We start from the raw sequence: 21,170 nt of genomic DNA on the forward strand, positions 1-21,170 counted from the left end.
AATCAAGTTCTCGTTCTCTTTTTCTCAAAAATTACTTTACAAACATTTATAAAACAAAAATGTTTAATTTTAACATAAATTTTTTTTATTTATGTTATTACTAACTTAAATTATAATAATGTTATTTCGCTGTTTTTTTACGCGTTAAGCCAAGTTAATCCGTTGTATGGTCGTTCATAGCCAGTTGGTAGTCGCTGAAAGCACAGGGCACAGGGGAAGGGAACATGTAAACTTTTTCCAAAGTTTTTTTTTTTTCCTTCCTCCATGGAGCAGGTGTAATCTGCCTGGCTCCGTTTTTTTTCTATTTATGGTGGCTTCCTTGTTATGGCTTCCACAATACCGGAGATACGAATATATTCTCCATCTGACAAAGGTGACGACACTTCTGACTCTGATCGTAGCAGGGTAACTGGGGACGGAAGTGATCGCAAATCAGCTATGCTGTTCCGTGGCTCTTGTGAAGTGTTTTCAAGCGACAGCTCGACCATGGTGCCGTGGTTGAACACCTTCAACATGCGTCCATATAATCTTTCCTGTTTGCCGTCCACCATGGCATATCGTCCATCGTGCCGATCGCAGTCCGTGGCCATCAGCCGTGCAAAGTTGGGATGCATTACAAGTTCTGCGAAATCACTTGATGTGCTACGCCAGAACTTGCAAAAGAGCATCAACCGCGAAATAGACGAAATACTACAAAGATATTTGGAGAAGTTCTTTAAACCAGGCTTGGAAAATGTACGCTTCAACAACGGGGAGCATTCGATATCGGAGCAGCACATCCAGGCCGTATGTCGACAGATCCTGGAAGAAGCAAAGAAGATGTACCACGGCAGCTACACTCGTGGCAACAGCCCGACTTCAGATTGTAATATTGACTCTGGTCGGAACAGTCCATCAGACCTTAAATTGGGTAGGTTCTTGAGCAAGCAATCGGCGGCGGGCCGTAAGCGACGCGACAACTCGGACTCCGACTCAGAGGCGAGCTTGCAGCTTGTGAAGAAGAAGAAGGGCCGGCCGCCGCTTCACCAGGGAGGGGTCCTGTCGGGTCGCTCGACGCCGTGTAAGCTGAAGGCTGATGCAGTGAAGCGTGAGGGCCCTAAATGGGACCCAGCGCGATTGCAGCCGGGCTCGCAGTTCATCATGGGTGCGAAAGCAAACAAGGCTCTGGGCCTAGGCGCCACGCGTGGCCGCCTTTACATCAAGCACCCGGAGGTGTTCAAGTACTCCGGCGACCAGGAGGACAAGCAGTGGCTGTACGAGCACAATCAGATGCCGGCCACGGGCGGCAAGGCATACATGCTGCTCGTTGAGGACATCCGCGAGCTGGCCGAGACGGATGAGTACCGTGGCAGCCCGGGGCTCATGCTGGACGAAATCGTAGGCTTTTCTGTGCCCGACAGCATGCTGGTCAAGATGCAGGCTGCTATGCTGGCCATGCGCACTGACCTGCCGGCTGGGTCGCGTCGCCGCGGGACACGCCCCGCTGATGTGCGGCAGGACGACGGTTCGGCATCGCCCGCCGAGGAGCCCTTGGGTGCGTCACCGTTCGGCCAAGGCTTCGAGGACGTCTCACCGGCTGCTTCGGACGTGAGCGCCACAATGGAGCCACCCCTCACGGCACCCTTTGAGTTGGGCCTGAGCCCCTAAGTGGCTGCACCACCATAAGTACTACTCTGCGGTGTCGTCACGTATGTGCTGTTGAGCCGAGAGAGTGCGTGTTCTGAATTCTTTTGATCATCTCCCAGGGCACGTGCGCTTCACAGCATAGCTAGCCTTATTAAGGCGAAAGCCTTTGTTGTCTCATGAGGCATGTACAGGACCTCTCGGCAGAGTATATCATCAGATTGCATCTGCACGAAGGTCATGGGTTCAAGTTTCAGGAAAGGTAATGGGTTCGAGTCCTAAATAAGGTCGTGGGTTTGAATCCCAAGAAATCTTGTGGGTTTTAGTCCCAAAGAAGGTCGTCAGGTTGAGTCCCATGAAAGGTTGTGGGTTCAAGTATGGTCAAGGCTTTGAGTTTCAGTAAAGGTCGTGGGTTTGTGTCCCAAAGAAGGTTGGGGGGGTTTAAGCCCTTGGCAGCATTACGGGAAATGCTTCGACATTACTGCACTTCAGCAGACTTAAGTGCACCCCTGGACTTTTGTGCCCTTAATGTGCTGTGGATATTTGATGCACACTGCAGAGGCTCAGTGGTTGCGGTAGTTTGCTGCTGTGCACAACTTCGTAGGTTTAATCCTGGTTGCTGCGGTTAAATTTATATTTTGGCTGAGATTTCGGTGCATGTGAAGAACCCCATGAAGTCCCATCTGGCATCGCAGTGGGGCCTGTTTGAACATCTGCCTCTTATGCAGGAGATATGGGCTTTGTCCAGTTTCAGCAGGCACATGCTTCTCCCTGGCGTGATGTTCAGCTTCTCTGGGATGAAATGGCCAGAAAGATGGGCCTTTGGCCTTATGTTGAATAGACCACACATTAGCCAAGGCACTCATTGGCCAAAATGTCTTGCTGAAATGACCAGAATGGTGGGCCTTTGGCCTTATGTTGAATAGTCCAACACATTAGCCAAGGCACTCATTGGCCAAACTGCCTTGCTAAGATTCCCGACTACTGTGCCGGAGTTCCCGGGTTCGAACCCGACCACGGCGGCTGTGTTTCGATGGAGGCGAAACGAAATGGCGTCCGTGTGCTGTGCGATGTCAGCGCGCGTTAAAGATCCCAGGTGGTCGAAATTACTCCGTAGTTCTCCACTGCGGCTTCTCTTTCTCTCTTTCAACTTTCACTCCCACCTTCCTCCCTTCCCTTACAGTGTGGTTCAGGTGTCCACAGAGCAAGTGTGACAGATACTGTGTCTTTCCCTTCCTGTGAACCAATTATTATTATTATTATTAATATTATTATTATTATTATTATTGTTATTATTATTATTATTGCACCATTAAGACTGACCTCTGTGTATGATATACCTTGCGTGAGACACATGCGACAGTGGTGAGTGGCGCTATAGCTCAGAGTGTTTTGCCTGTGTTGCCTTATCACTGTTATTTGCCCTCCAGAAAAGTTCTGCTCATTGCCCAAAGCTCCTCTGTGATTAGCCAGTTAGACACCCTCTGGCCGTTTCCACTTTGTCACGTTGCTTGTCCCCTGTAACCTGTCTTCAAGCTTAGCAAATGTGCTGGATTGGTCATCACTATTGCTGCTGCACTGCATCCATAAAGGAAATGCTCCTTTTTCCATGGCTATGAGACAGACATGCAAAATGTTTTTTAATGACCAGAATGGCCAGCTTGCCGATAGCCATGGTAATTGCTAACCCTGTATACATTTACTGGACAGAGTCGGGTCGAGTTAGCCTGTCGAGTAAAAGATCACCATTTGTCAAGTTCATGCATACATAGTCGGGTTGTGTAAAGTAGGTGGTGAAGCGAGTCAAGTTAGCTCGCCTGCAGGGGGGTCGGTTAACTTGCTTGACCTGCATGTCTAAAAGCATGTTGATGCTGTTGAGTCACAGAGTCAAGTTATGGGGAAATCTGGGATCAAAAACTTTCGGTGCAGCTAGGAGCGTCAGTGAAATTGAATTATTTCTAGACCTCATCAACGACAGAAAATAATAAGCGAAACTCTCGATAGTAAAAGGCAACGGACTCAAACACGAACAGGACTGGTCACCAAGAGTAATACTACAACAATGGCTAACACATCATGACCAGGTATGCCTGCCCGAAATAATTTGTAGCAACAACCACCAACCACCACCTTCCACAATAAGTGCAAATCTCTACGCGAGGTACCACTGCTATACTTACTCGCTAGAAGTGAGTTCATTTAGACACTAAGTGGTGAGGGTGACCTCGCTTGCCCGATGCTGAGTTGACCCAGTGTGGTAGAGCCCATGTATACAGGACTACTCTAAAAATAGTATATAAAGATGACAGACAGATGAGGAACCTTAAGCGCAAGTGCTAACAAGTTAATAACGAAGGCACCTGCCCTGGTAGCTCAGTGGTTAGGGCGCTGGAATACTGAGCCAGAAGACTCTGGTTTGATCCTGGCCACGACGGCTGCATTGTGCTGCAAAATCGCCCATCTGTTGTGCGATGTCTGTGCACATTAAAGAATCACAGGCTGTCAAAAATATTGAGAGCCCTTCAGTATATATATATATATATATTTTGTATAACATTCTAAACTACTTGAGGCCCCACTGCGGTGGTGCAGTGGTCAGGGTGCTCAACTACTGTGCCCAAGGACGTGGGAACGAATCCTGGCTGCAGCAGCCACTTTTCGATGGAGGCGAAAAGCAAGGTACCCGTGTGCCCCAGGTGGTCGAAATTTCCGGAGTCCTCCACTACGGCGTCTTATAGCCTGAGTCGCTTTGGGATATTAAACCCCTCAAACGAAACCAAACTTGAGACCCTAACTGCGTGCAAAGTACTCTTTGTGTATCCACTCAATTGCTTGTAGGCTATTGCACCTTTTTAACGCGACAACATAAAAGGTCCCATTCTTCAGAAGGTCCTGTGTCGGCGTTGTTGGCACGGTGAGTGAAAAATTACGAGCATTTGTGTGGCATTGATTGGTCAGCGGGTTGTGTGATGTCTTAAGATGCATGGCCAAGATGGTTGGAGCTGCCAACACTGGCTGTTTCTTTGAGAGGAGAAGGTGAGATGGGAATTGAGCCCTTATGAACCTGGGATCCTGTGTCAGACACACGGCTCCTAAGCCACATGGGCACCTTTCACATAATATGCTAGCTTATGACCATATGATAATGAGTGTGTGTGAGATAACAGAGGCACAAAATAAGAAATTAGTGATTAAGTGGGTAGCAAACTGCATGTACGCAAATGAGAATCCACAAGGGAAGCCACAGACAAGAACCATTAATGCTGTCTTATCATACTCTATGGCAGAGCTTGATGTTAAGTGCCAACGGCAGTCATACATGGTCTTGTTACTGAGTTAATTATTTCAACAACCAGTTAGCACTGATCGCTCGTTTTATCCTGAGGATAAGCAACTGTAAATATTTTCGCGCGGTTTCAGTGGAGAAGCTAGCTAATACTTTCTCCATCATGTCCCACACATCATGACAGTTTAAGGATGTGGGATACTTCTGACATCCATAACAGATCTCGGCACCTAGGAAGTGTTTCTTGGCACTGCTTTGCATCATTTCATTGGTCCAAATAATTTATTTTAAATACGATGTACTGCCAAAAGGATTTTTTTGTTTTTGTTTTTATCCCTTTGCTGCATGGCGTCTACAGTAGTGCATGAAACTTTTCAAAACTTTTTCCAGGTGTCTGCAGTTGAATTAATAAGTTTATTTCCGTCAAGGCTGTTATGCAATTGCTTCCATGAAGTCATTGATGCCAGTTTCATTTAAAGTCTCTTCTGAATAGAATGGCAGGGTTGGTTCGAGTGTAGAAAAAGTTATCACTTTTCCAAACCGAGAAATAGAGATGGACAGCACAAAGTACCTAGAAAGGTCTGTCTGATGCTGTCAGTTCTTCTGTGATGCAGTGCAGTGCTTTACTAAGTTTTTGTTGTGAAAAAGCTCTGAATTTTAAGGGAAATAAGGGAAAGAACAATAGGTGATTGCTAGTTTTTTACCTGTTCTAGCTTAAAAAGAGTTCAGTTCTCAGGGAAAGTAGTGTCTTTGTCATTAGAACACAGTAATCTATTTATACAGACTAACTTCAATTTATCGTCAGTGCACTTTTAGATTGGTATTGGTTGGTAGAAACTTTGTTTTTATTTCTTGATATTATTTCTTTTTAATGATGGGAGGGTGTTGGAGTGTGTAGCGGTAAAGTTGCCTGTAGCTGGAGAAAACTGGGAGAACACTGGGTTAGGGATATTTGTCCTGCAGGACTCTAATGCAAATGTTGTTCATGAAGTTGGTGGTACAGAAAGGCAAAGAGCCAGAAGGGAAGAGATTCAATTTATTGCCAGTTAGTACCAGAAGGCAGTACAGCCCTTTCTGGGCTTCCTTAGAGGATGTGAACAGTGTGCTCAAGAGTGCAGTTAGCAACTTTTATATTTATTCTTTGTTCTGGGATTGGACCAGTTGTCTTCTCAGAATACACTGCTGCAGAGACACTGGATTGTCCATCACATTCCAGAAAGCTTCATAGTGCTCTGGTCACCAGTAAACTTCACTGCTTCCGTCTGAAGCATGCCATTAACTTGTAGCAATGTAACTCAGGCTATGAGAGATGCTGTAGTGGAGGGCTCAGGAAATTTTAAGGCAAAAGCCTTTAATGGCTCATACTTACGGCGGCGTCCAGCATCCTGTCCCACTACAGCTGTCAATCAAGTGACATCAACCAAAACGCACATTAAAAATAAATGAATCCTGTCTCCACTGGGAAACGAACTTCCATTCCTTGGATCCCCAGCCAAGCCCTTGAACCAACACCCTGGATTGTGAAGTGCGCATCATAATTGTCCTAGTCTACCATGAGAATGATAGTTAAAAATAAACCTGTTTCCGCCGGGAATCGAACTTCTATCCTTTGGATCCCTAGCCAAGCGCTTTAACCAACTATGCCACGCCCAGGATCGTGAAATGCACATCATAATTCTCCTTGTCTACCTTGTGGATGATGGTAACGATGACACTGAAGCTGCAATTAGTGATAAAGACAATGACGACATTAGCAGTGATAATGAGAGCAAACATGATGCGCCCTGTGCACCAGCAACGCTTAGGCTTTTGCATTTCTTCAGTGTAGATTCCACGGTGTTCTCGGAACTTTTTTGACCACCTGGGGTTTTTTAACGTGCACTGACATCACACAGTACACGGGAGCCTAAATTTTCGTCTCCACCGAAAAGTCGTTGCAACCAGTATTCAATCCCTTCCTTAGGCACAGCAGTCGAGCGCTCTAACCACTGCACCACACCATGGCGGGGATGTTGTAGCAATGTGCAGCATAGGCTGCACATATTTATTGAAATATGGCCATGCACTATGGGAATGGTGGTGTACTACTGTTGTGAATGGCAGAAATATGAAAGCACACATCATATTGTTAAGATATACAGGTCAGATTTTGCAGTATCCAGGCGCTATAGAACACTGACACGCCTGTGGCCACCTTGGTTGCAGTAAAGTTTAAAATTAGTAAATGGCATTGTAATTGCATCAACAGTTGCACCGTTCTCTAAACAAAGCATTGTTTGCCATGGACTCCACATCGCATTAGTTCCTTGTCGCCAGCTTACGTACATGATTGAAACATTTGAGGCGTGGTATCAGATGCGTAATAATTTGCTGTTCTGACAGTACTTGCCTGTCATGGCACTTCAATTTGCTTGTGCTGAACTAGTCAGATGCATTTCTTCCTTTGCTCAATTTTCTCCTCACTTCACACTCCACGCAGCCTTGCCAGGCAGCTCTTTTGCAATTGCTTTGAAGAATAACATTATGCTGTCAATGATTTTTTGCAAACAAAAAGGGAACCTCAAAGCCCTTTGTGCATGCTGAACAATGCCAGCAACTGCAGATTTTTGTCAAGTCATTAATTGTTCAGATCTGCAAGTGGTACTTATTTACTGCTGTTTGATTGTAGGTGTTGCGGTCCTTCTGTTCTGATTATCATTGTCTGGCTTTTTGTTTCAAAATGGTGACGCTGCTCAAGCCTTGTGCTCCTGGGTGCTCATGTTTACAGCTTCACCACTGAGAACACTGGTTTTGATCTGAAAGAATGGCATCAGTGCAGTTAAACAGTGTATTGCATGGCTGCAAGAAGAAAACTGCAGCAAGTTTCACTATTAGGACAAAATATATGAGAAAAAAGTTTATCAACAAAGAAATTTGTAAGACCTTGCAGCAAATACATTTAAAAGACATCATGCTGTTCGCAGTTGAAAATTTTAACAGGCAGGTGTAATCAGTGTTATAGTATATCTGGTTTCCCCCCCCCCCCCCCCCCCCCCCCTCTTCCTTCTCAGTGTGGTTCCCAGGTTGCCCAAACCTAGCATTTGGAGGGGGACTGATGGAGAAAGGGTGTTGATGGGTATGTGAGCTAATGGTAGCACTAAGGATAGGTGTGCATGTGGGACTGCCATGAGCTGGCATGTTACTTTTTGTATGCAATATCTGTAGTTCTGCCAGAACATGCAATTTTAGCAGTAGCTTTCACTTAAGGCTGCCCAGTTGTTATGACCACATTTCATGAAACATTTGTATATCCTGCTTAGTTTTGATTAGTCAAAGAAAAATAGGAAAACTAAAAGGACTGGAAGGCTAGCAATGAAAGTAGCTTGGCTAGTTTGTTCCTTCAATACAACAATGTGTTCCAGAACTACAAGCCTTTCCAACATTTTTAAATCCTATTTCAAGACTAGTGTAGTGCCACTTAACACCACCAGTGTTCAAGATGGCACTTTGTCGTCTTTATAGACCTTTTCAAAATTGGCCGAAGGGTGCTGCCATATTGGAGACTAGGCTGTGCTCATAGCACAGGAAAAAGCTGCAGATTCTCCCCCCATGCCTGCTTCACAGCCCAGTCAAACCGGTTTCTCCCAGGGTTGTGAAAAGGTCTATAGGTTTCTCTTCTGCCTGCTGCCTTCCATAAATCTGAACGCCGTTGGCAACGAAGCTGTCTTGGTGAGTAGCTGGATATTTTTGTGCCCTGTGACAGTCTGTGCCGCTGCTTCCTGTGTTTAACTGCTAAAGGCTTGTGGAGAGCCTGTCACTATAGTGAAATATTCACCTTCCTGCATGCAGTGCACCATTGCAAGCACCATTGCTATCATTTGAGTTGTGGAAAGATCCCTTACTGGGGCTTGTTACTTCTGTTTGACTTACAGTATCAGCAGAGACTTTCTTTTGGTTGTTTCTATCCACTCTGCTGTTTCCATATCGTAGGTGCTGTCAGGTAACTGCTGAGAGCAGTCAGTAAACAAATGTAGCGAAAGGATGGGCTCCTTATGAGAGATTTCTCTTCATATGCGAAGAGCAATGTTTCTCAAGCCATTCAATGCATGGGGCTCCACTGCACTGCTAGCTTGTGAAAAAATTGCAAGTGAAAAAATGGCTAACCTGTTACCTATACAACCTGTTCCAAGGTACTCGCTGGTGCCCCGAGAGATTGCCGGCGTTTTCCAATATTTCATGGGTTTTTAGTGCTGTTTGCTAGCATTACATGTCCTCGTATGCTTATTTTTAAATTGTACTTGACTGCATTTGATGGACCTGCATGCAATGATTATCAATTGCTTTTTTTTGTTCAAACAAGGATATGAACTTATTAGTCCTTTTTTTTTATTGGGAACTTTATTACGATAACAAATATGCACTAACACTGTTTGGACCGATAGCTATAAATGCTAGTGGCCGGTCCAATAAAAAAATTACTTGTAGTTCAGCTGCTATTCTTTGTGTTATACCCTGTACAAGTGCACCAGGCTGCTGGGAGAGCATTTGTTGAAAGAAACCTGCTTCGAGAACCACTTCAGTGGCATGTCTAATGAGCTGTTTATAACGCACTTTTTCTTTAAGCACTAGGAAATGGAAATTCGTCCTTTTTTTTTTTTTTTTTTACCATCTAAGAAAGCTGAGGGTAATATTTCTGTCAGACAGTCATAGTGCTTCTTCTGTTTTACTCAATTGGTATGCTGCATGCCAGAGTAATAGAAATTTGTTTAATGCAAACATGGTTGCAGCTCTACTATATCATGCATCATATTTACCTGTTTTGCTGTTTCTGTTAATATACTTCCAAGTTTTGCATGGTTTCCTCTTTGGAGGGGCATAGACTGAAATAGTTTGGCTAGCCACTGTGCAACTGGGGCACTGGTGTGACTGCAGTAGTGTTTAACTTGCTGCATGTGTTAACAGTGGGTCTACTTTCCAAACTGTGCTGCTACTTTCAAGGTGAGAGACCCCTAAAAAAAAAAAAAATGCACTATACGAGGCTGGTCCTTGAAGTTTATGAATGCACAGGGTGATGCTTTTAGCCATTACAGGTTTGTCAGACCTAGCCTTATGAAATTAGCTTTTGCAGCTCTACCATTTGCCAAAGAAACTGCAACACTGGCCTAGTGGTTTTGAGCATCTGCCTCACTTGCAGGAGGTGAGGGGTTCGATCTCAAGTGCCACCAGGCACCTGCCAGTGATACAACAGGTACAAGCCTTACCTTGGTCTACTACTCAGTTTCCCTAGGGTGGATTTATTGGGCAATGGATCTTTGATGCCACTTTGTGGGAAGAAAAATATCTTGTGCGAAGGTGCTCGTTGGCCACCCAGCTGCCCTTGCTCCATTAAAAATAATTCAGCATTGTTTATCGAAGAAGAGTCCTCGTTCAGTTTGATTTGTTCACGTCTAGAAATGTGAATGAAGGCTACTGGCCCATCCATCATTTGGTGTGAGATTGTTGTCATATATAGGAATAATTATTTAATATGAAGGAATGTAGCATACTTGGGAGGTTATATCTATGTTGCAAGGCTGGCATCTTGTACCAAGTTTAATCATACAGCAAAAGGGCTTCCCAAGTCAATCTTTGTTTTATGCAAAATGAAAACAAAAAGAGACTGCAGCAGTGCTCACTTTTAATCATGGTTTTTTAGAACTGTTGTCTTCCTTCTCTTCAGAACTGATGCTTGGGCACAGAGGAGGAAACAGCAGGAGGAAGTAGCTGCGTGGTAACATCTCCTCCCTTACATATAAATGCTCCAAAATCACTTCATGACTCATGCACGCAGATGTGCAGGTATATGGCTAGAAGAGCACCTTGTTGCACAGTGGTACACAGTCATTGTCACTTGCATTGTTTCTCCAAGCCTCCCCTTCCCCTGCACCATCAGTTCCTTTTACTTTCTGTTTACTTTTGAAGTATTTCTGAATCTTGTTTTCCTCCTCACCTGCCCTCTAGAAGTTTTAGTTTCTGAAACTTCATTTTTGCTTATTCTTTTTCTACGGTGGTCAATATTTTCGGCGCCATCTACTACGATGTCCCTCATAGCCGCGTCGCTTTAGGACATTATACACTGCAAACCAAACCAAATCTCTATGCCAAATGGTGGATCTAATAAGCATCATAGGGAGCTGCCATATTCAGTGTCATATCGTCTCTCGCATCACAGGGCCTATGGTCCGCCCAACTATGCCCCCTCAGTTATCCCCTTGCTGCAAAGGTGGAATTTGCCTATTGACCCGTACATTGCTAATAATGTTACATTCACCAGTGAAGGTCATCTCTTCTGTGTTCACGCACATTTTTTTGCAATTAGCACATGCCCAGGCAGATGAAATTTTTCTACAAATACTGAAAAGTACTACTAAAAAGTTGCAAATATCTGCTTTTGGGTTAGTGCAGTATGATCAGTACTTGTGAGCACTTTACGAACTTGCAATTTCTCAGGTTAATCCAGGCCACACCATTCAAGAGTGTGGCAACCGGTCAGCATCGTGGCAGGTGTGGCCCGTGATTTTCTCCACGAGTCGCATCATACAGTTTAAATTAAGCCTTAAATATGCATAAAAGATGTTGCATTTCTGTTTATTTTATCCTGTCTTGGTGTATAGCTTTATGGCTGTGTGAAACTGCTGGTCAGCAGCTATTTCAGCCAGTACTTTATTTGAAGGCACAAATGCACTCTCTTTTATTATTAACTAACACTTCAAGCTCTACACAATACTGGCTGCTGGACAGAGCTACCCTGGGAGCAAAATGTGAAATAAAAACATGCCTTTTTCTCCAGCCAATGTACGAACCATAACACTCATGCTCCACTTATTTTTCTCATACATATCATATTGAATTACATTGTACAGTTGCTTTGTACATAAACATGTTTAATTCAATGAGATCCTCCAACTGTTTTCTATGCTGTGCTTGAAGTACTGAAGTGATTTTTCAAGCGTTATTTCTAGCCCAAGGTTGCATACTTTTATTGCTTTGGGAGCATCATTGGTTCTTTTAGCATGCTTCTGGTACTCTTCCATCCCTTGGAAAAGTTGACCTTTCTGGGCTAAAAGGGCTAGAAACAGGTGCGTGAAAATTTTTTTAACAGTCTTCATCAATGCCTTGTTCAAATGCTATTGGCATTCTTTATTTTGTTATATGCAATGCTTATGATTTTCATAGCCTTTTTTTCTTGTTCTTAATTACTTCAAAAGCAGTAAACATGATAGTCATGCTTGCGGTTGTGTTGAATTCTGGAAATCAAACTGCCCTCCTTCAGGACAGCATTGCGTGTTTAAATGCATTTATTGTTTGCTTTAATGTTGTTTGTGAATGAGGTATCTGGAAAAAAAAAATGAAAATTCATGTTTATGTTGTGTGTAATGCAAGTATCGTTCTGATCACACTTTTATCATATTCATGCCGGTAGGTCACTTGCGTAACTGTAATTGTGATGAAGTGAAAGCCTGAGGTCTTTCTGATGTGAAGAATTTGGGAACCTCAGAAAGCTGATTGTTAGCATTAAGTGAAGGTTGCCTGTTTTCTTCGATGTGCTGTTCCTGCAATTTTTTAGTACCACTGTATATATACACAAGGCATGGCCTGTTGTAATACTTGCTACATCCTGTGCAGTGTTTGCCATTATTGAAGTGCCTGTATTCTACAGGCAGCTCCAATATGAAGAGAGCAGTCAGTTTGCACTGAACTTAAATATGTCTTATGGGCATTGTCCATCCTAAGGAAAACTATTATAAACAAAAATGAAATAAGCATTCTTGCCACTTAAGTATAATCATCAGTGGAATGCTGACAGCATGTTCCCTTTCACGTTACTATTACCACTATGTACATCCTTGTGTAAAGCTGAAGTTATATGTGATTGTTTGTTTTTGTCATGGTTGAAATGAAATTTATGTAAATAGTTTCTTGTGTTTACACTTGTTGATTCTGTGTACATGGCACATATGGATATCTCTGTGTACATAACATAAACTAAAGAGCTTTAAGGGACTGAGGTTGCAAAATGTGCGGTGCCATGTAAAGAAAGTGTCTGCATTTACATGCATGCATGCGTGTACACACACACCATTTATGTTTTCTTGAGAAGAAAACTACACAATATTTGCTACTAAGACTGACTGCTTAGATTTGTGATCCGCTTGTTGTGCAACATTGCATCATCTTGGTTCTTGCACTGCAGTGGTTCGAAAGAAAATTTACAAAATCTTCTATCTGGGTACTTTAAGTGCCATAATGTTTGATTTGAAGCCAAGTTTCTTGCAACAGGGTCACTTATGCTTGGTGCTGTCCAGAAAAGTAAATAAACTTGACTTTGTACAGTTTTTCACGCCATTATGGTATTGAAGGCTATCAGTTCGCCAACCCAAACCGATGCATTTGTTTGCTCTTGAACATGCGTCGCAAGGTTTGTCGCCCCTGGAGGTGACAAAGTGACGCTGTTGCCACCAGCAAAAGATCAGCTGCTCTTACGGCACTGTGGTCTTATGTATTGTGTAGAAATGGTCTTCTGCAGACCTTGTGTTTCTGGTACTTCATTGCCTTCTTTCAAATGCAGTGTGAAGTCTCAACCAGCTATGCTATCCGTTGTGGGTGCACATCTTCATTTGTAAGATGTCCAGACTGGCCTATGGGGTGATAAATGCGTGTTGCATTTTTCCATATTTTTGTTACAAGTTCTGCTCTTTGACTTCAGTGGCTAAAAGTAATTAGTTTTAAATGGTAGAAAGTACTCTCACTTTTACCCAGTGACCACCAGCAAAGTTGTACTTCACTCAGGATCAGCTATATGTGGCTATGCGTGCAGTTTGCTGCCTTCCACAGGTATGATATTCTCATTCGCTGAGGTGCCAACTTGTCCCCAGGTATAGTTCCAAAGTTCACAGCTTCTTTTTAGTCTTATACTTGACTTAAAATTACATGGGACCCACTCAAACAGAAATATTGCACCAGACATGATAATTCACGCCTGCTCACTGAAAAAAAGCACCATCATGCAACATGGCCTCAGGCTAGAGGTCCTCAATCTTTTGGCCCTTAGGGAAAACCTCAACTGCTGAAGAAACCTCTTTGTCTTGTCTTCTGTCCCATTTCACCCAACATGCATGCGAAAAAAAGCATGCAGACTTATAGACCCCTTCAAGGAATAGTCACATTCAAAAATAATAGATGGCTGTTTGGTCAAACAGACTGCTGTAAGCAATTGCAGCACGGTCTGTCAGGATGTAGTAGGTGAACAAAAGGTTAAAATTGAGGCATGCATGGCTTTAGTTGGCTGGGAAGCCCAGAAAACACTCCAAATAACCCAAAGATTCCGTGAAACCTGGTTATGGACCCATGCTTTAGATATCGTTTAAGAGTGATTTTTTAGTCTGCTTTCGTCAACTGCTTGGCCCCCTTTTTATTCTCCAAGATGACCCAGAAACATATCTGTTGAATTGTTTGTTTGGAGAACATATTTTGTAGCAGTAGTAAATACCTCAGTATTGGACCTTATTCTGTCAGATATCCACTGGGCAAATTTTCTAGAAATATAGCAATTAGATGGCAATTAGATTTACTATTGATATGTCCTGAAAAGGATGGCAGGAAAAAAATTGGCTGTCCATGTGTTGTGGATGTCAAAAGTTGGTAATCATGCATTCTGTACTTTAATAGATAAACATGTTTGGGCATACAGTAGACACTGCATATCTTGTTCAGCTAGTAAGATAAAATGTATGAGATGGCTATGAAATTTTCCCGACTTGCATGAATCATGGCTTAATCAGAATTATCACTGAGACTGCCTTAACTAACGTTTTTCGCAAAAAAAAAAAAAAAAAAAAGAGTTCTGTGCGGCATCGTATAGCTTTTGTCCGCTGAACAAGACTATCATGCTTAAAAATGGCAGAAATAAATGCAAACAGCCGTTTTTACAAGAAAACGAGCACCAGTGAGTCCGCCCTCCAAGCAAACGCCGTTGTCGGTAATTGGCTGGGTCGAAAATGACGTCATTCGCGGTATGCCAGGCTGGCGCCGGCAGTGTTGCTGCGTGCGCGTTACTTCAGGTGACTTTACACCTCGATTTAAAATGTTATTGATTATATTCAAACAATGTAAAACACCTTAGACAGCTACCGTACGCGTCCGATCAACCAACAGTTAAAGAAAAAAAAAAAAAACGGCGTTGCGAAAGACGCTGTTGAGTACGTCGACAGCGAAAGCAAAGTCGGCACATTTGCGCGAGTCGGAAAGCGCAAAAGCCTCCTCCGCTTTAACTGCCCACACTAAACCTCGTTTCAGTAGCAACAAAAGGAATATGCATTGTATATGATGCAATCCTAGTTCACAGCGCGTTTATACACCTTTCGAGTGACCCCGCCGGGGTGGTGCAGTGGTAAGACGCCCGACCACTGTGCCGGAGTACCCGGGTTCGAGCCTGACCTCGGTGGCTGCGCTTCGATAGGGGAGAAAACCTGGGCCAGGGGGCGCTGCGCCGCTCTGTGCGTCAGCGCCCTCCATGGAGATCCCGTCAAAACCTACGCGCAGTGCGGCCGCGTCGTCTGCTCCCCGCCGCATAGAAAAGCATGCTGTCGTCTGCTCCGCGCTGCTCTCCAGCACGTGTTTGCGCGCGCGCACTCGGTTGTTTCTCTCCTCCTCCGGCCGCATTCTGGTCGCCGTCGCGCTCCAACAAAGGAGGCAAGAAAAAAAAAACTGGAATGAAAAAGTGACGGCGCGCTTTTTCGCAAAACTCGTGGAAGTGTTTTTCTCTCTTCTCTCTTTCGTGTTGAAACGATGGTTGTCGGTTTCTTTTTTTTTTAGGTATCTCGTACCGCTCGTATCTCGCACCTCTGTTTGTAACTGGCGGTGCCGCAGCAGCCATCGCAGAACCAAGTCGGCCTCAAGAAACAGATATATGTCATTAATGCCATCACTCGGCGCTTATAAAGGGAAAACACATACGTTAATCGTCCTATCCTCATACGCGATCCTGCTTCGGGAGCTTAAAACTGCGCATTCGCTAGAGGAGATAACTGAACTAGGGATTGCACAGCGTAGCTGTGGAATTAAGAAGACAAAGGTTTACTTGGAGAGATGTCCCCGCCTGCATGAAAAGTCGTCAGGCATTTCCTCGCTCTTCGTCTCACGGAGAGAGGAAACTGCCGAAAGAATGGCATGCCTCGGCTTCTCGCCAGTGACCCAGGTCGTTAAGAAACCTCTCATCGTTAAAGGTAGATAAGTCATTGATTTCGGATGGCAGTGCCACAGCAGCGAACTCCCCTTGACCGCTGTCAGCAGGAACCAAAGGGTAAGGCGGCATGCTTTGTGCCTTTGTAGGGAACGCGTCCTAAACGCGCCGAAAGCAGGCACCACGGCGCCGGCAGCATCGCCTAAAACGTCTGTCCCCAAAGAGTTGAATAGGCCCCTTTCAAGTGACCAGCCACAAATGGAAAGGAAGCTCCCCAACCAGCGCCCGGAGCACTCGTCGCTGTGTACACGCGTATCAATTCTCAACGAGAAGGCTGGACCATTCATTCTCTGAACATGGAAGAGACATCAAGAGGTGCCACCTCAAGTCGTTCAAAATACCTGTCGCTTGCCTCTGCCTTCGAGTACCGAATTCGCGTTCATGTTTTTTTTTTTTTTTTTTTTTTTTTTTTTTGTCTGAGCCTGCCAACAAGCGCTCTTTGAAAACAATGTCCGCGGCGATCAATTAATCATAATTTCTCACTTTCGAAAGCACCGATAAAAAGCGTGCCTCCAGCCAGCCTCTATGTCAGCCGGGGCACAGAAAAAGCAAAAATAAGAAACACCACTGGCAAAGAGCGCCGGCTTTGCGCGCACAGACACACGACCATCCCCCCTCGTCCTCACTCTCCTTCTCCCGCTCCGCTTGCACGTGCGGCTGCCTGTAGCACGCGCTCCCGAGCGAGCGGGCTGCGCAGACTCCGCAGACAGCCGCGTGCAGCGCGGGCGCGGATGCGCGTAGGTTTTGTAGTTCCTCTCCGCTCCGCTGGAAACCGAGCGCTGGCGTCGCGGAGCAAACTCCAGCTTTGGTTCGCAATGGTATAGTGCATAGCAATGGAGGCGAAACGGAGTGGCGTCCGTGTGCTGTGCGTGTCAGTGCACGTTAAAGAACCCCAGGTGGTCGAAATTTCCGGAGTCCTCCACTAAGGCGTTTCTCATAGCCTTAGTCGCTTTGGGACGTTAAACCCCACAAACAAACCAACCAACCAACACCTTTCGAGTATCGCCCAACGGCGCAACGACAAACGCACGCGTATTGCAGCTACAGCCCTTTATAGCTATATAGTCTGCGCGGTGCGCTGTTCAACGCAACGCCGACAATGGTCCGGCTTTAGCCGCATTATGAAATCAAATAGGTTCGCAGCACCTGCAGCTTCGGAACGGAGCCGGCAGGGAGCGCGGCGGACAGGGGCTCTGTGCTTTAGGCTTTAGGGCTCTGGCCGCGAGCGCACTCCGTGGTCGGCGCTATCGGCGCTGTAGTAAACGGGCTACTCATAGAACTGCCTACTGCATATCGCTTTGTCTGACAATTAAATGAAGATAGCATTAATTACGACGGCGCCCTAGCAGCGGAGCCAATGTATACAAGAAGATCGGATGAACCGCGGCGACTGCTGTGAAAAGAAACTTGCTTGTATCACAGTTATCACTCCTACCAATATCTCGGTACGGGTCAGCAATCCTTAATAGGGGTTAATTTTTGACATTCCGTTATCCCTGGACTCGTTATTTAAGATAACAAATTTGAGCACGGCAAGGGATCCACGGACAGCTTGCGGAAGGCAGCGGCCGGTACGGCATATGGAGGCTTCCTACAAAACAATCCAATAGAAAACTAATAGCCTATCAGATTATTGATATTGGTTTTATAGGTCTGCCAGAGTATTGGTCGTATGAGTATCCTAGCCTATTGGTTTTACAGGTCTGCTGTAGTGTTGGTTTTATAGATCTTGTTTATTGGTTGTATATATGTTATGGCTTTATCGGTCCTATGGCATCTGGTAAAACAGATAGGTCTATAATGCCAGTACGCCCATAGCTGTCAGTAATCTGATTGACCTACAAAACCAGTAAGCTTCCTACTGGTTTTGCAGGCCCTATAAAATTTTGGTCTCATCGAGCACCTAGCTACGCGTGTTTACCTCTCCGGACACCTGAAGGCAGAGTGCAGCTATGTTCCATTTTTTGGGGATGAGTTACGCAGCAGGTGCATGTATACACATTTTAATCCACAATGACAGCGGCAACGCATACTGGCACATAATCCAAACATCCAGGTAGCCCTCGATTCCAAGATTGCGGACTTCGGCCCGATGATGTAGTCTCTCCAATACTAAGGCACCTGAAAGAAATAAAAAATTGCGTTACAGCTCGTAAAATAAGCAAATTCAAGAGCGCGACAGCACCACGACTTCAAAAAATCGGCGCAAATATATACCGGCAACAGCGATTGCGCGCTTATTCATGCGGATGCAATTAAAGGAGGCGCCGCCATTATTGAACGCCGAGGTAGCTGCTGAATCAACATTCCGGCTTGCGCCTCACCAAAGGTTCTGCCACTTGAACACAGTGCGCACGACATTCGAAAACAGATTAACGCTAAAACGTTCCATCAATACTTTCAAGAAGTCGTGCCGACAACTTTCAAACTCGGCGCTGCGTTATATCACACCGCGCGATTCAAATTCCTTTGTTGGCGCGCAGGCAACGGCATTCTGCAACGCAAAGCCACATCATACACTGACAAAGTATAAACGTCAGCCCGAAGTTGCAAGTGATGCACACGTACCTGATCAAAAGCTGAACGTGCGCTGGAACGTTGATATCCTCGAGAAGCACCCCGAAAAACGGCGAAAACGAGCACCGAAATGACCGAACTGCCGCCGGCCCGATTGGCGATTGCGCCAGTGGCCCAGCGCCAATGCCTCTAGAGAGTTCCCTCTGAGAACGCATCGAGAGCAGACGTGTTTTCGCCAGCTCCGGTGCCTCTCCCAGCGATTCTCGACCCGCCGCCCCAAGCGGGGCTCCAGTTCCCAGAAAACCGTCTGGCCCACCTCGCGCTGCCGCGGCTCTTCCCTCCGCCCGGCGGCTATAGTGCCGGCTGCGAGCCCGCGACTCTTCGCAACTCACCAGCGACGGCACGGTGGACGGAGACGACAGGATGGAACCTACACCATTGAATTCTGACACGGAAGCGAGATGTAATCGGGCAATTGAGGCTCGGCGCATCGCTGGATCCGATCAACGAACCGATCAGCAGGCCGCTACCAGCACGCCCGTTCAACCACCGGCCGGCGCAGTCTGAACCAGGCAAGTCATCTCCAACTTTTGTAAAACGTCAAGCGCCCCTACCAAAACTCCCGCCACAATATCTAAAAATTGTGTTCCGACCGATAGGAGGCCTAGACCTCAGAAAGCACAACGGAGGATATATACTGTCCCTAGTTACCACCGCATTCCGACTTCCAGCGGAGATCATCCGAAAACAAGACGTGATCCGCATCAACCCCCGACACAATTCCTTCACCATCAGTACACCATCAGAAGAACGAGCTCGCCAATGTATACGTTCGGCTAGAGCAGATCAAAATTATCGACCAAACCTATCCAGTGAGGCCGTACATTTCCCCATCGGATAACGCCATCTACGACCAAACCTCGGAAGAGATATTTTCCCAGATGAAAACATTCAACCAGAGTTCCGAATACGAGATCACCGACGCAAGGGAGCTCGGACCTACAAAATCCATTCTTGTCACCTTTGTACGCACTAGTACGGCCCCAAAACAGCTTCGATTCTACGGCGTGATATACCTCTGCCACCCTTTCCTCCCCAAAGCTGAGGCTTGCTATAGCTTCAGACGGCCCGGGCATCGCAGCGACGTTTGCACGGAACAGAAGCGAAACCTATGCCAAAGACGTGTGATATATGTGGCATCACGCAGTGGTGGGCCCTCCCACGTGCGAACCTCTGTGCATCCTCTGTGAGGGCCCGCACTTCACAGGCTCCCGGGACTGCCCGAACCGGTTTGATATACCGGGATACAATAAACCGACCCCGGACCCCAAGACGGAGGACGCTGATTGAGACCAGCCGCGCAGATCCAGATGCAAGCATCGCAAGGCCTCCGAGAGCCGGAACCGTTAGCACCAGCGATCGCAGTCCTCAACCAGAAAGAAGACCGACATCTCCAAAACCAGGGACCGATCCCAGTCCTTCCCGCCTCTAGTCGACCAGCCTCCTCAGCCAGAAAATAAGGTGAGATGAAGCCCGCGATCTTCCTCACTTTCCGATCTCCCTCCCTGAGCAGGGAGGGGCTCCGCAGAATCTTCGGCGATTTCATCCAGGCCAGTTTAGCGCATAAATTTTGATGGACGCTTAACTTCCTTCGGTGACTTAAGCGTGCGGCCGAGGCGCGAACCATTCTCGTTCATCTATATTTTAATATTATTGGTGACCGCAATGGTCACCTTCTGAGTGATGTCTTCCAGGACCTCCAAAGTTAGAAAGCTGGCCTACCAACTCAGCTAGAGTATTTTCTACAGGTATGCGGCTGTCCACTGCCTTTTCCTGAGGGCCCTCGCACATAGGCTCGGGTCCCGCAGGGCGCACCACTGGGTCCGCCGGCGATGACGGCGGGGAAGGTGGGTCTGCGTGTGCAGAGCGTAAAATTTTGTTTTCTGCAGCTAGCGGAGCTACCTGCGCACGAAGCGCTGCCATTTCGTGGCGCATCTCTACGATTTCGGGGGAGAGAGAGGAAGGGGTGCGAGAGGCAGGAAAGGAGGCCACCCCAGCCCAGCTGCTATACCTTGTTCGATGAGTTCTTGGAAGCTGCAGACGTTGATGACCCACTACCTGCGAGCTCCGGAAAGTTCTTAGCCTGGATAACCGGATCGCCCTGGTCCTGTGAAATCTTCGGTGACGTCCTCGATGACGGCTTCTTGGAGGATGGCGGTGACGGTCGCGCCGCCGCATCGCCTTTTTTTTTTGTGTACTTTATGAGCAGTTCACTATCTTTTCCCAAGAGAGAGGACCGCGGGCAGTACCTCTCCGGCAGAATTTTGTATTTTGTCTTGTTCATTGTTCTCCTATAGCTATAGTGCCTTTCTCGCTCATCGGCCCAGTCACGCACCTGCCTGGAATGGTAAGTCTGATCACTACGCGCTGACTAGAAAAAAAAAAAAAAAAACAATGAGAAGGGGGGCACCTTTAGCAAGGCCA

The 21,170-nt window shown here is 46.0% G+C and overlaps 1 protein-coding gene and 1 long non-coding RNA gene across 2 annotated transcripts; both read left to right on the top strand.

Moving 5' to 3' along the window:
• Window positions 1–185: 185 nt before the first annotated feature.
• LOC146206199 (deoxynucleotidyltransferase terminal-interacting protein 1) lies at window positions 186–13,264 on the top strand. The gene is made up of 2 exons (XM_084590828.1): window positions 186–1,688; window positions 8,537–13,264. Exon 1 carries the CDS (start codon window positions 325–327, stop codon window positions 1,645–1,647), a length of 1,323 nt encoding a protein of 440 aa, XP_084446954.1. The 5' UTR covers window positions 186–324; the 3' UTR covers window positions 1,648–1,688; window positions 8,537–13,264.
• On the top strand, window positions 7,936–13,264 carry LOC146206200 (uncharacterized). Its single transcript, XR_014704381.1, has 3 exons — window positions 7,936–8,617; window positions 10,083–10,136; window positions 10,608–13,264. It is a non-coding gene; the product is annotated as an uncharacterized LOC146206200 (long non-coding RNA).
• Window positions 13,265–21,170: the final 7,906 nt, after the last annotated feature.

Source organism: Amblyomma maculatum, chromosome 1 (assembly GCF_055883805.1).
Source record: "Amblyomma maculatum isolate TAMU_Amacu chromosome 1, ASM5588380v1, whole genome shotgun sequence".
NCBI classification, from domain to species: domain Eukaryota; kingdom Metazoa; phylum Arthropoda; class Arachnida; order Ixodida; family Ixodidae; genus Amblyomma; species Amblyomma maculatum.

What these genes read in the sequence shown, in the direction of transcription:
- LOC146206199 (XM_084590828.1), top strand. Translation starts at nt 325, where the DNA reads ATGGCTTCCACAATACCGGAGATACGAATATATTCTCCATCTGACAAA.